The 12,452-nt window shown below is 42.9% G+C and overlaps 1 protein-coding gene across 1 annotated transcript in view; it reads left to right on the top strand.

The window, feature by feature from the left end:
• The window catches only part of SLC71A1 (solute carrier family 71 member 1), a 132,047-nt gene that overhangs the window by 66,750 nt on the left and 52,845 nt on the right, over positions 1-12,452 (top strand). The window contains exons 5-7 of the mRNA XM_077452838.1: positions 8,198-8,325; positions 9,019-9,133; positions 12,175-12,393. Of these exons, the coding sequence (XP_077308964.1) occupies positions 8,198-8,325; positions 9,019-9,133; positions 12,175-12,393 (462 nt within the window). The remainder of the gene's footprint in view (positions 1-8,197; positions 8,326-9,018; positions 9,134-12,174; positions 12,394-12,452) is intronic.

Raw genomic sequence — 12,452 nt, 5'->3', positions numbered from 1 at the left:
GGGAATTTTTTTTGATATGTGCAACACCACTTTAAGAAGTGTCAGAAAAATATTTAGACTTGAAGTGGTTAAACTTCCTGCATTTACACTATGTTGAAAACTTGGACCAATTATTTACACAGTTCTATTCCTTTGATCTAAGAAGGAAGCTTAGTTACAAAATAAAACTTGGCAGACTGCCCAGATGTTTTCTTTTGACAGCTGAGTGAGCAGATATCCCCACTGGTTTATATGAAAGATTTAATATCTGTATATTAAGGTTTAATATCTGTATGGCTTTTGTTGTATGCTGTTCAGGAAATTGTCCTCCAGGTCAGCCATAAACTTGCATATTGGGGTGCCGTTTTTACTTCCCACAGCAGTACCCATACATTAGGAGATAAATGTCATTGTTGAAAGTAAAGTAGTTATGTGTAAGAATGAATTTGATGAGCTGTGTAATATCCTCAGCAGTGTATTTGTGGTTTGTCGAGGTTAAGAATCTGTGACATGCTGCCAACCCATCCTTGTGCGGGATGTTGCTGTATAGAGATTCTTCGTCCATAGTGACTAGAAGTATTTTTGGTGGTAATTGTATATTAAGCCAGGGGTTGACAAATTTGCTTTGAATTTAGGAGCCAGTTTTTTTTTTTTTGGGTGGTATGGATTGTCAGCTCCTGGGATGAGGCCAGTTATTTTCACCCCCTATCCCTAACTCACAACGGAGCACCCAGTCAATCACTCCAATTTAACGCTGTTATATCAGGGTTATGGGCTGACCAGAAGGAGTAAGCCTGGCAACAGATGGAACTGGTTGGCTTAGGCAGGTGGCACTGGCAGTTGGCACTGGTCTGGGACTGACAGATGGTACTGGTTGCCACTGGCAGGCACGTGGAACTGCCAGATGGCACTGGCAGGTGACATTGATTGGCACTGGCAGGTGGCACTGATTGGTGGTGACACTGGTTGGCACTGGCAGGTGACACTGGCGGTGACGCACTGGTTGGCGGTGGCAGGGGGCATTGATTGGCGGTGGCACTGGTTGGCACTGGTTGGTGGCACTGGTTGGCAGCACTGGTTGGCACTGGCAGGTGACACTGGTTGGTACTGGTAGGTGGCAGTGATTGGTGGTAGCAGGTGGCACTGGCAGGTGGCACTGGTTGGCAGTGGCACTGGTTGGCAGTGGCACTGGTTGGTGGTGGCACTGGTTGGCCCTGGCTGGTGGCACTGGCGGTGACACTCGGCACTGGTTGGCGGTGGCGCTGGTTGGCGGCGGCAATGGCAGGTGGCACTGGCAGGCGGTGGCACACTGAGCACTCTGTTACTGAAAAGTAACAGAGGAGCTGTCAGAATTGAGCTTGATGTTTGGGTGGGCGGGACTCAGCAGCTTTCAAACATCAGCAAACGATTGGGCTGCTTAAGAAAAGGGGCGGGCCACATACAAGTAGCGGCCCGTCCAGATCCCATTGGCTGGTGTTTGATAGCTGCTGGATGCCGCCTACCCCGGCCGGGTCCCGCCCACCCCCAACATCAAGCTGAAATCTGACAGATCCTCTCTCCTCTCCTCTCCTCTCCTCTCTGTTACTTCTCAGTTTCACACACTTAGTGTGGCGCTTGATGCTTGCCAGAGCCGCTGAGTGTGGAGGAGGGAGGAGGACCGCAGACAGTGTTAATGCACTGCATGTCTGGGGCATCAATAGTGAGTGGGCCGGTGGCAGCTTAGGCGCCAGGTTGTGATTTCTGGTCGAACTGGCACCTGGGGTTTCGAGCCCTGTATTAAGCTTGTTCAGAAAATCAGCGGTGTCTTGCAGGAAACTAGTAGTCTTCATGACTAACAGTTTTAACATGTTTTCTACAAGGTCTGAGTTTGATAGTAAGTGTATTCATTAGAGGTTGACCGATATGGGTTTTCTCTGGCCGAAGCCCATATTTAGAAATTGCGGCGGCCAATGGCAGATATATGATGTCTACTTTTTTATTTTTTTATTTTTATTTTTTTGGGCCGATTTATGTTGGGCTGTTTTTTTTTCTTTTTTCCTTCAAGTCATAAAATCTAACAGTTAGACCCCTTTCACACTGGGGCGTTTTCGGGTGCTTTTGGGATAAAAATAGCGCCTGTAAAGTGCCTGCAAAACAGCTTCCCTGCAGTCTGTGTGAAAGCCCGAGTGCTTTCACACTGGCAGGATGTTTAAAAAAAAAAAAAAAAGTCCCGCAAGCTGCATCTTTGGATCGGTGTACGCCACTCCTGCCCATTGAAATGAATGGGCACCGCTGCTGAAGCACCTGCAAAGCGATGTGGCGGTTCATGGGCGCATTTAACCCCTTCCTCCTCCACTAGCTAGGTTCTAAGCGCCCCGCTAGCCGCCGAATAGCGCCGCTAAAATGATAGTAAAGCACCGCTAAAACTAGCAGCGTTTTACCATCAACGCCTATCCACTCATAGTGTTAAATCAGCCTTAAGTAATAAGTTATACAGAAAATGTCTTACATTTAAACATTTATTAAACAAAACTTATCTCCAATCAGTTTACTTGTATGTATAATTTAGATGAAAAAAAAACAAAACTATATCTTAAATATTAAATGCACAAAAACAGGTAATCAAATCTTTTGGATGAAAAAAATGGGTTAACTTTACTGGTTTTTAATTTTTTAAATATTTTTTTTAAATTGGTGTATTTTTTCCAAAAAAATTGCGTTTGAAAGACCGCTGCGCAAATACCGTGCGGCATAAAATATTGCAACAACCGCTATTTTATTCCCTAGGGTCTCTGCTAAAAAAATATAATTTTTTTGGGGGGGGGGGGTCTAAGTGATTTTCTAGGAGAAAATATTGTTTTTTTACTTGTAAGAAACAAGTGTCAGAAAAGATTGTCTTTAAATGGTTAAACTGACAACTCCTACACAGAAGTTCAGTTCATTGCTAAATATAAACATTGTATCTCTTTTTAGCTTCTTTTCTCAGACTTGGCAGGCTGCCCAGAGAGGAGAAACAAGTCCTCCACAGAAGACTTCAGGCAACTTGCATTGACTTCTATTAGGCCCATTTCACACAGGACGGATCCATAATGATCTGCCCCGTGATGATCCGCTTGCTCAGCGAGGATCCCTCCGTTAATCCCCGCTGAGCCGGCGGATGACAGCGGTCCCTGCACACTGTGCACTGACCATCCTGTCAGATCTCAACTCTCCTCTATGATCCGCTCTGCAGACTGATAGAAAAATAAGGATTTTCCTCCGTCTGCAGAATCGGAGCATAGCGGAGACGGACGATATCAGTTGTCTGCAGATATTCATCCGCAGACACCCTCTATCCCATAGGAATGCATGTATGTCTGTATTTCATCCGCAAACGGATGGATGAAAATATGGATATATGATCCACATGTGTGAAAGGGGCCTTGCAGAAGTCCTCAGCCTTTTTTATCAGCACAATCGCCTGATGCCGATTAATTAAACGCCAAATATCGGTCGATATATCGGTCGACCTCTAGTATTCATAGTTGTTATATTGCCTGGATTTCCTGGCTTGTAAAACTTGGGCAGCATGTAGAAGTCTCCAATTTCTGGATTAACAGGAATCGCATTGATAAGTTCTGAATGTAGGTGGCTTTGTATTGTAATGAGACCTTTTTAATTGCTTAGTAAAATCCTGGGTCGGATCATAATCCAGTGTTTTTGTATTAAGTGGTATTTGCCAGCTGCCTCTGGCCTTCTTGTATATATTTGTATCCATCACAATGACTGCTCCCCCTTTATCTGCCGTTTGATGGCGATGGTCTGATTATTGTGCAGATTGTGTACAGCCCTTCGCTCGAGCGGTGAAAGGTTGTATAAAAATTTATTTTGTTGGGTGGATATCAGGCATGTGACATGCAGCCTGAAGCTGTCAATATAGGTATCGAGTTTGGGGCGCTTCCTTGTCGAGTGTGAAGTTGATGTTCCTTTTCTTTCTGTCACCTCCTATTGTCCTAGGATTCCTTTAATTACAGTGAAAATATTATTTGAGCCTTAGTCTCCTGAAGAATTCCTCCATATCTGACCATACCTGTAAATTATCCAGTTTGGCGATTGGGCAGAATGTGAGTCATTTGGATAGGATTTTTTGTACTCGCCGTAAAATCCTTTTCTCAGTAATTCACCGACCGACACAGCACCCGCCCCTCCTTTTTCTCTTTTACGTTATACTGCTTGTTGATGTACTGATGACTGCATGGCAGGCTGGAGGGTTGTTACCCAAGGGACCACCCCCTGTGTGGAGCTAGAAAGTTCTGAGTGTTACATAACAAGTATATTCTCAACAACCCAATGGCTAAGAGAGGAGCTGTGTCGGTCGGTGAATTACGGAGAAGTATTTTACGGTGAGTACAAAAAAATCCTATTTTTCAAAGGTTTTTTTTTTCTAGTGATATCAAGAATATTACTATGCTTGTTTTTTTTTTTTTTTTTGGTGGAAGTTACCACAACACCTTTATCCATTAGTTTTTAAGATCAAAGATACAACTATGTTGGTGTCCCTTGTTAATTTTACATTGTATTTTTAAAAATGTAACTGCCTACCCCCAAACTGTCATTTGACGTAAAACACATAGCCCAGTTTTATTCTACACAATTTTTTTTATTGTGGATTAAAAAAAACACAAAATTAGACATGCTATCTGCCAATAGAACTTAACCAAAAAGTGCATCCTATGCATCCAAAAATATAGAAAATATACCAAATCAAATCATTATAAAACCAAAAACTAAAATAAAAGCCTCAAGCATGTGTCCTGCTTCTTAATATAGTGGGTCAACAATGCCAAGAGTTGGTGAAAGCGGGGGTCCATCACCCAGAGAATTCCGAAAATCATCTGGATTATTCTCCTGGAGCTCCCGCAGCAAAGGCATATAACAATTGGTCACAATTAAATGCATTCCTTGGTGGGAGTGTATAGGGATGGTATGAGTGTAGGAATAAAACATCACTTGCTGGAACTAATATTGTTTAAAACAGGCATATGCATTAGCTGACCTCCAGCTGTTGCAAAACTACAAGTCCCATCATCCCTCTGGGTGTCATGCTAGTGGCTGTCAGTCTTGCTATGCCTCATGGGACTTGTAGTTCTGCAACAGCTGGAGGTCCGCTAGTTGCATATCCCTTGTATGTCAGAGGAAAAACAATACCAAAAAAAATGCAGTACATCCGCTCAATACATGCAAATTTTATTACTTTAAAGACATTCAAATACACAGAAAATACCTGTTGATCTATCAGAAATGCACAAATAGCATTATTTGTGGCCTAATGTTGTAAAGATCCACGGTGGTAGGTGGAAAATGATTGGCTGATCAGTGACTGCATCCTATTAGATGTAGTTACTGTTCGGGTATTCAGAAAATAGCAGGTCTGGGCTGTCTAAATTTAATAGCTGGCAGTGCAGACTGCTTATGGATCCTTTTCTTGTTCGGCCTGTTGGCTAGCCAGATTGATCTGTAGTCTCACGATTAGGGCTAATTGGGATCTTTGTGAGAACACATTACAGAATTGGAAGAAAAATTGTAATACAGACTTTTGCACGTATTGAACAGATCTTAAAATGTTATCAATGGTCTAGTTCAGGGCTTGACAAATCCCAGGCGCCAGGTCACAGTTGCGACTAGAAATTGTGCCCTGGCGCCTGGGTTTTTGTCACTAACAGATGCCTCTGTTGCTCTGTGTCTGGTGCCTCCAGACACCGAGCACTGTCTGGTAGTCGGGATGGAGCAGGAAGAGAGCAGCTCAGCAGCCTCTGACATCCTCCTCCCTTCTCCACACACTGTTGGCAGAGCAGCGCTGCAGTGTGTGAAACTGTGTGTAGAGAGGAGCTGTCAAAATTGAGGCTGAATGTCGGGGTGGGCGCGACTCAACTTTCCAACACCAGCCAATGGGATGGGATCTGGGTGGGCCGATGCCTGTGGGGCCCCTCCCCTTTCTTAAGCAGCCCAATCATTGGCTGGATAGCTGTCGGGTCCCGCCCACCCCTGCCCTGACATCACGCTGAATTTGTCAGCTCCTCTCTCTCTCTCTCTCTCTCTCTCTCTCTCTCTCGCACTGCAGGGAGTATTCAGTTTCACAGTTACACTATCGACTGTGAAACCTACCAGTGCCACCTGCCAGTGCCAACCAGTGCAATCCAGTGCCATCTGCCAGTGCCACGTGCCAACCATTGCCACCTGCAAATGCCATCCAGTGCCACCTGCCAGTGCAAGTTATTGCCACCTTCCAGTGCTACCTGCCAGTGCCAATCAGTGCCATCCAGTGCCACCTGGCAGTGCAAATCCAGTGCCACCTGCCAGTTAGTGCCACCCGCCAGTGCCAATCAGTGCCACCTGCCAGTGCCATCTGCCATTGCCAACCAGTGCCACCTGCCATCAGTGCCACCTGCCAGTGCAATCCAGTGCTACTTGCCAATCTGTGCAATCCAGTGCCACCTGCCAATGCCATCTGCCAGTGCCAAGCAGTGCTACCTGCCAGTGCCAATCAGTGCCACCTGCCAATGCCATCTGCCAGTGACACCCATTGCCACCTGCCAGTGCCACCGTCCAGTGCCACCTGCCAGTGCCACCGTCCAGTGCCATCGTCCAGCGCCACATGCCAATGCCAAGCAGTGCAATCCAGTGCCGCCTGCCAATGCCAGTTAGTGCCACCTGCCAGTGGTGCCCATCTGTGCCCATTAGTGCAGCCTATCAAAGCACATCAGTGCAGGAGAAAAAAAACTTATTTGCAAAATCTTATAACAAAACAAGTTTATTTTTTTTTTTTTTTTTTTTTTTTTAATTAAATATTGTCTTTTTCTCTTGGCATCAGGCATGAGCAATTCTTATTGTCCAATGCCCCAGACATGCAGTTCTGGGCGCTGGGCAGAGAATTTAAATAACTGGCTCCTAACTTTTTCAGCTGGCTCCTAGATTCTAAGCAAATTTGTCAAGCCCTGGTCTAGTTATCATACCAAAAAGGAGCAAATAAGAAAAGATCATTGTTTTGGTTCTATAAATTCTGCATAATAAAAGAACGCCAAAAAAAGTTTGTGCAGCATTTTACTATGTAATGGGTTGCTATACAGTTAAAATACAATTCAAGACGTTTAGGAGGAGCCTGCTTTTGAACTTGTACTCTAAAAGGCAATAACTGTGAGGTGGGGGGGGGGGGGGGCAAGTTGATAGAGAAAGCTTAGTTGTTTGGTAGAGGCAGAGGTTTCCCGGAAGAAAAGAGTTCATGGATGTCCTAAAGGTGAACAGAGACGAAGATGGCCAAAGAGATTGGAGTTGAGTGCTTTTCAGAGGGAGGTAGACACACTGGAGAAGTCTGAGAGTTGGGCACAGGAGGAGGGGCGACCAGGGAGCTAGAGGTCTTCAGAGGAGATAATGATTTTGTGGTTGGGAGTAGGGAAGCAGAATATTATGAGCTCCATTTTAGGCCCCTTTCAAACTTGTACGACTTGTCCTGCGACTTGGGACTGCAAAGTCACATAACAAATCATTCCCCATGATTTCCAATGAAAACCATTCATATTAGTATGACTTCAAGTCGTGCTGTCTTTAAAGTAGTCCCTGCACTACTTTGGTCCGACTTTGATGTGAGTTACACAGGTATTCCCTGAAATCGCAGCCAGATCGTGTGACTTTGAAGTCGCGGTAGTGTAAAAGGGACCATAGTAAGATGTGTTTTTTGGAAATGGTGTGACATCCATACTGATATATCCGTAAATTGGTGTCCATACTCTGACACCAAGCAATTCATGGTAAAGATCCCTACTCCCTCCAGAAATACCAGGCCAGATATAATTTGCTTTTGGAACCCCACAGAATAAAATTCTAAACCAAGAATAATCTCACTCCCAGAAGGGTTGGCCACAAAGGTCAATAGGTTTGTGTATAGCTCGTCTTTTTACAAAACCTCAAAATATGAAAAAAAATATTGTGTGTAGTTTGAAGAATTTTGCAGGGATTCTGGTGCTCACAAACTGAGGATAGATTGTATTTTTAGATTCACTCTTCTCTAATAAATTAAATTTGTCCCATGTTTGTGTATTCTTGGCAGCATTTTGCCAATTGTGTGTTCAGGAAACTGGTTTAGTTGGATTATAAAATGAGTTCATGAGGTCTGCGTGTAGGGACCTGTTTGGTAGCTTGAAATGCAGTACACTTTGCGCTGTGGGTGTGATTTGACTTTAATATTTTTGTTTTTCTTCTTTAGGGTTTATTGTCCTTCCTTAGTGCCCCTTTGATAGGAGCTTTGTCTGATGTCTGGGGAAGAAAGTCCTTCTTGCTGCTAACAGTGTTCTTCACATGTGCTCCTATTCCACTCATGAAGATCAGCCCATGGTATGTAGAAGCAATCCTTTTTCTGCTGCCAACCCCTATGTAATGTTCAGACACACAGTTGTGGCATAGAAATGTGTATATGGGCGTTGTTCATATTAGGATTTTTTTTTTAACGTGCTTTAAGCAGAACGCCTATATTTTTATTCAAGGCCACAAGTAAAATAAGTTGCTTCTGACACTGCCTATCCTGTGCCCAGCTGTTTACTGTACACATCTGTTTGAATCAATAAGGATACTTATTACATATACCATTTATCTCTAGCTCCTTAACAGTGAAGAATCCTATCATTTATCCATCCCCTTCACTCCCCTAGTCCATACACAAAACTCTTAGTAGTCTTTTCACTGAACGCCTTGCATTCTGTGAAAATGTAATTTATCCCAAGCCTGGGTTTCCCAGCTCTACCCGGGTGGCAGATTTGCAGTGTGGCAATTCACAATTTATGATGAAAGCAATTTGTACTTGTTCTGTTTCACGCCACTGTTCTAGAGGAAACCCTAGATGCAAAGTCATGTGGCACACCAGTAATATTCTACAGTCCTCACAAAGGCACCTTTTAGTCTCCTTGAGGGTATCTCATTCATTTTTTTTTATATGGACTTTGAATTAAGGCAACAATGGTAATGTATTGCTGAACAGTTTTTAGTGTGTGCTCATTTGCTCTTTAACCTATTTTATTTTTTATTTTTTAGGTGGTACTTTGCTGTTATATCTGTGTCAGGAGTGTTTGCTGTCACCTTCTCTGTAGTATTTGCTTATGTTGCTGACATAACACAGGAACATGAAAGAAGCATGGCATATGGACTGGTGAGTGGATCATGTTGCCACTGGCTACAGCTTGTTTAAAAGCCTTTGTGTTGAAACCAGTCTCAATCTCGTGCACTCTAAGCAGTCCTGTCCATTTTCTAGTAAAGTCTCAGCCACCTGTAGAGAAATGAGGCCAACTGTCTTTCCCAGGATAGTGATGTCATTGGCAGTGGAACTGAATGCATTTGAATCCACATGTCTGAAACCAGTTGCCTCATTTGCCTAAACCTAGTTTGGAATATTACAACTCTCCTAAGCAGAGGAGGACTCACAGGGATTGTGTTGTGTATGCTACAGTTGTAAAGAAAATGACTGGTATCACTGTTTATTAAATTTCTCCTTTATTAACTGTTAAGCTTTTTGGTATTTTGTATGGCACCATTATGAAGAACAATTGCTTTGTGGCTTGCTGTAGTGCCAGGAATATTATTACATACCTCTTGCTTGTGCGCTCAACTAAACTGTCAAACCATCAACTGGCTGGTGTCATAACTGATGACATGTGCAGCATCATGGCAGTTCCAGATCAAAGAGAAGCTAAGATGGCAGCTTCCTTGGCTGAAAACGATAGGAGGGTTAAGTTCCATTTTAAGTTTTCTGATCGGTCCTGTGTAAGCACGCCCCTTGTCTATTTGCTATTTGTTCATAAAGTACAGTTTTTGCTTGTTATCTGGCAAAGCAACCACGCAAATTCTTGCACAAACACAAAAAGCACTTAAATCAGAATCACTTTGTTTTTTAGTTCAGTTGTTGGCCAGTAATGAGTGGAATAATAATGGCTTAGCTTTGTGTTATTTACTCAGATATGTTTGTTTATCTTTAAGAACTGGATATTAAAATCTTTGTTGATTTGTTCCCGGAGATATTTACATAGTCCTTATTTAGTCGTAAAATGAGCATCTTGTTACATCTTTTGGGGAATGTGCCTCACATAGCCCTTATGATGTTGTCAGTAGTGTAAACTTTGTTCTACACAGGTATGACCAGGACATGGATTGTTATTAAATGAGATAGATGTTGGGTTATTGACACATAGATTTGTGTTTTTTGCATCTTTCCTTAAGATGATAAAGTGCGTTTTTATCTCTTTTTGGTATATTAAATGGTTTTTCCACTTTAAAGATGATGTGAAATGTGTATGTGCTACTACCTTTTGCGTGAGCCACAAGTGACGGCTGTACATCCTTTTTAAATATGTAAATGTCTTGGGAGCATTTTTTGGCGAGGAGACAGCTGCCATCTGTAGTTAACACAATGTACACTTAATAAGTGGATGTAATAAACCCAATTTTTTAAATTTAAATTAAGGCTTTATCTTGTACAGTATAGTCTTTCTTGTCATCTGTGCCCAGTCTTACCGCAAAGTGTTAATCCAGCTCTGAGCAATCCTCTTATCTTTTTCAGTAAGATAAAAACTGACAGAGAAATAGGGGACAGTTCTTCCCCCTTGCTGTGAGTGACATGTGGTTTACATAGCTCATGCAGGAGTGTGAGATAAACATTCTGTGTACTTCCCATCCCCCTCCTTTCTTCTGGATGTTTGTGATCAAGGGGCATAATCCACAAGACCAGCAGAAGTTCAGTGTAAGACATAAACGAGAAAATGCATGTTGACAAGGGGAGTGTAGAGGTAAGTGGGAAGGCTGACATCACAACTCCAGCCACCAAGCTTTAGACAACCTGCCCACAGAATCTGCAGTTTTTCGGGTCTCATTACACAGAAGGGAGACATTTGACAGGTAAAGATGCATGCAGGAGGCATGTATATCCTTATAGATGACCATTATGGCAGTAGTTTAGAAAGGATGAGAGTGGGTTTACATCCACTTTAAGCCTAGTACATACCACCCAGCGGGTTGAACAAATAAAAACTGACAGCTCTGGTCGCAGCCGCTGTACTCACAATCTCATGTTCAGTGATCTTCCCTGCTGTTCTTTTGTGTTCTGACAGGGCTCTGCCAGAACACTCCTGTCAGCGCTCTCAGCTATTGGCTGAGAACGCTGATCGTGAGCCGGTTGGCTGCTGGTTTTCGGATGTGCTCGGCTGACTAATATACACATGGGCCGAATGTATTCGGGCTGTTTTTTCATGAACCGCCCAATGTCACAGGACATTTGGCCTGTGTCTACTAGGCTTTAGGGACTTATTAATAAATGTTTTGACACAGCTTTGACCTTTGAGTCTTATTGACCCCATATCTCACTGTAAATAGGTCCGATTGTGCCATATTCCTATTACAAGGGATGTTTACATTCCTTGTAATAGGAAAAAAAGTAATACATTTTTTTTTTTTTTAAAGTGTCAAACTAAAAAAATAAAAATAAAAGTAAAATTAACAATAAAAAAAAATAAATTAAAGCGCCCCTGTCCCCGTGAGCTCGTACGCAGAAGCGAACGCATACATAAGTCCCGCCCACACATGAGAACGGTGTGCAAACCACACATGTGGGGTATCGCCACGAACATTAGAGCGAGAGCAATAATTCTAGCACTAGACCTCCTCTGTAATGCAAAACATGTAACCAGTAAAAAAATTTAAAGCGTCGCTTATGGGGATTTTTAATTACCAAAGTTTGGCGCCATTCCACGAGAGCGCGCAATTTTGAAGCGTGACATGTTGGGTATCTATTTACTCGGCGTATCTTCATCTATCACATTATGCAAAAAAATGGGCTAACTTTACTGTTTTGTTTTTTTGTAAGCATGAAACAGTTTTTTTTCTGAAAAGAACGCGTTTGAAAAATTGCTGCGCAAATACAGTGCGAGATAAAAAGTTGCAACAACCGCCATTGTATTCTCTAGGGTCTTTGCTAAAAAAATATATGTTTGGGGGTTCTATGTAATTTTTTTGCAAAAAATTATGAATTTTACATGTAGGAGAGAAATGTCAGAATTGGCCTGGATACGAAGTGGTTAAGGGCAGGGTTGAGAATCACTGTGATGGAGCATCTGGTTACTATGGACAACACAGGCAGTTATTTCTGTAGATGCTTTCCTTGTGCCGTATGTGTATTAAGTTTAAACCCTCCTTCTTTTACAGGTGTCTGCCACATTTGCCGCTAGTCTTGTCACTAGTCCGGCCATTGGAGCTTACCTCAGTCATGCATATGGAGACTCCCTTGTGGTGCTATTAGCAACAGCAATAGCATTGCTTGACATCTGTTTCATCTTGGTGGCTGTTCCAGAGTCGCTCCCAGAGAAAATGAGGCCTGCATCATGGGGAGCCCCAATTTCATGGGAGCAAGCAGACCCTTTTGCAGTAAGTGGCCATATTTGCTCATAGCTGCTATATCAGATTAATTACTCTCCTGTAATTCT

The sequence above is a fragment of the Lithobates pipiens genome, unplaced genomic scaffold (genome assembly GCF_037356315.1).
Source record: "Lithobates pipiens isolate NorthernLeopardFrog02 unplaced genomic scaffold, aLitPip1_a1.2 Scaffold_23, whole genome shotgun sequence".
Lineage (NCBI taxonomy): Eukaryota > Metazoa > Chordata > Amphibia > Anura > Ranidae > Lithobates > Lithobates pipiens.
Note: the sequence above shows the minus strand (reverse complement) of the source record. Positions and strands in the feature narration are given on the sequence as shown.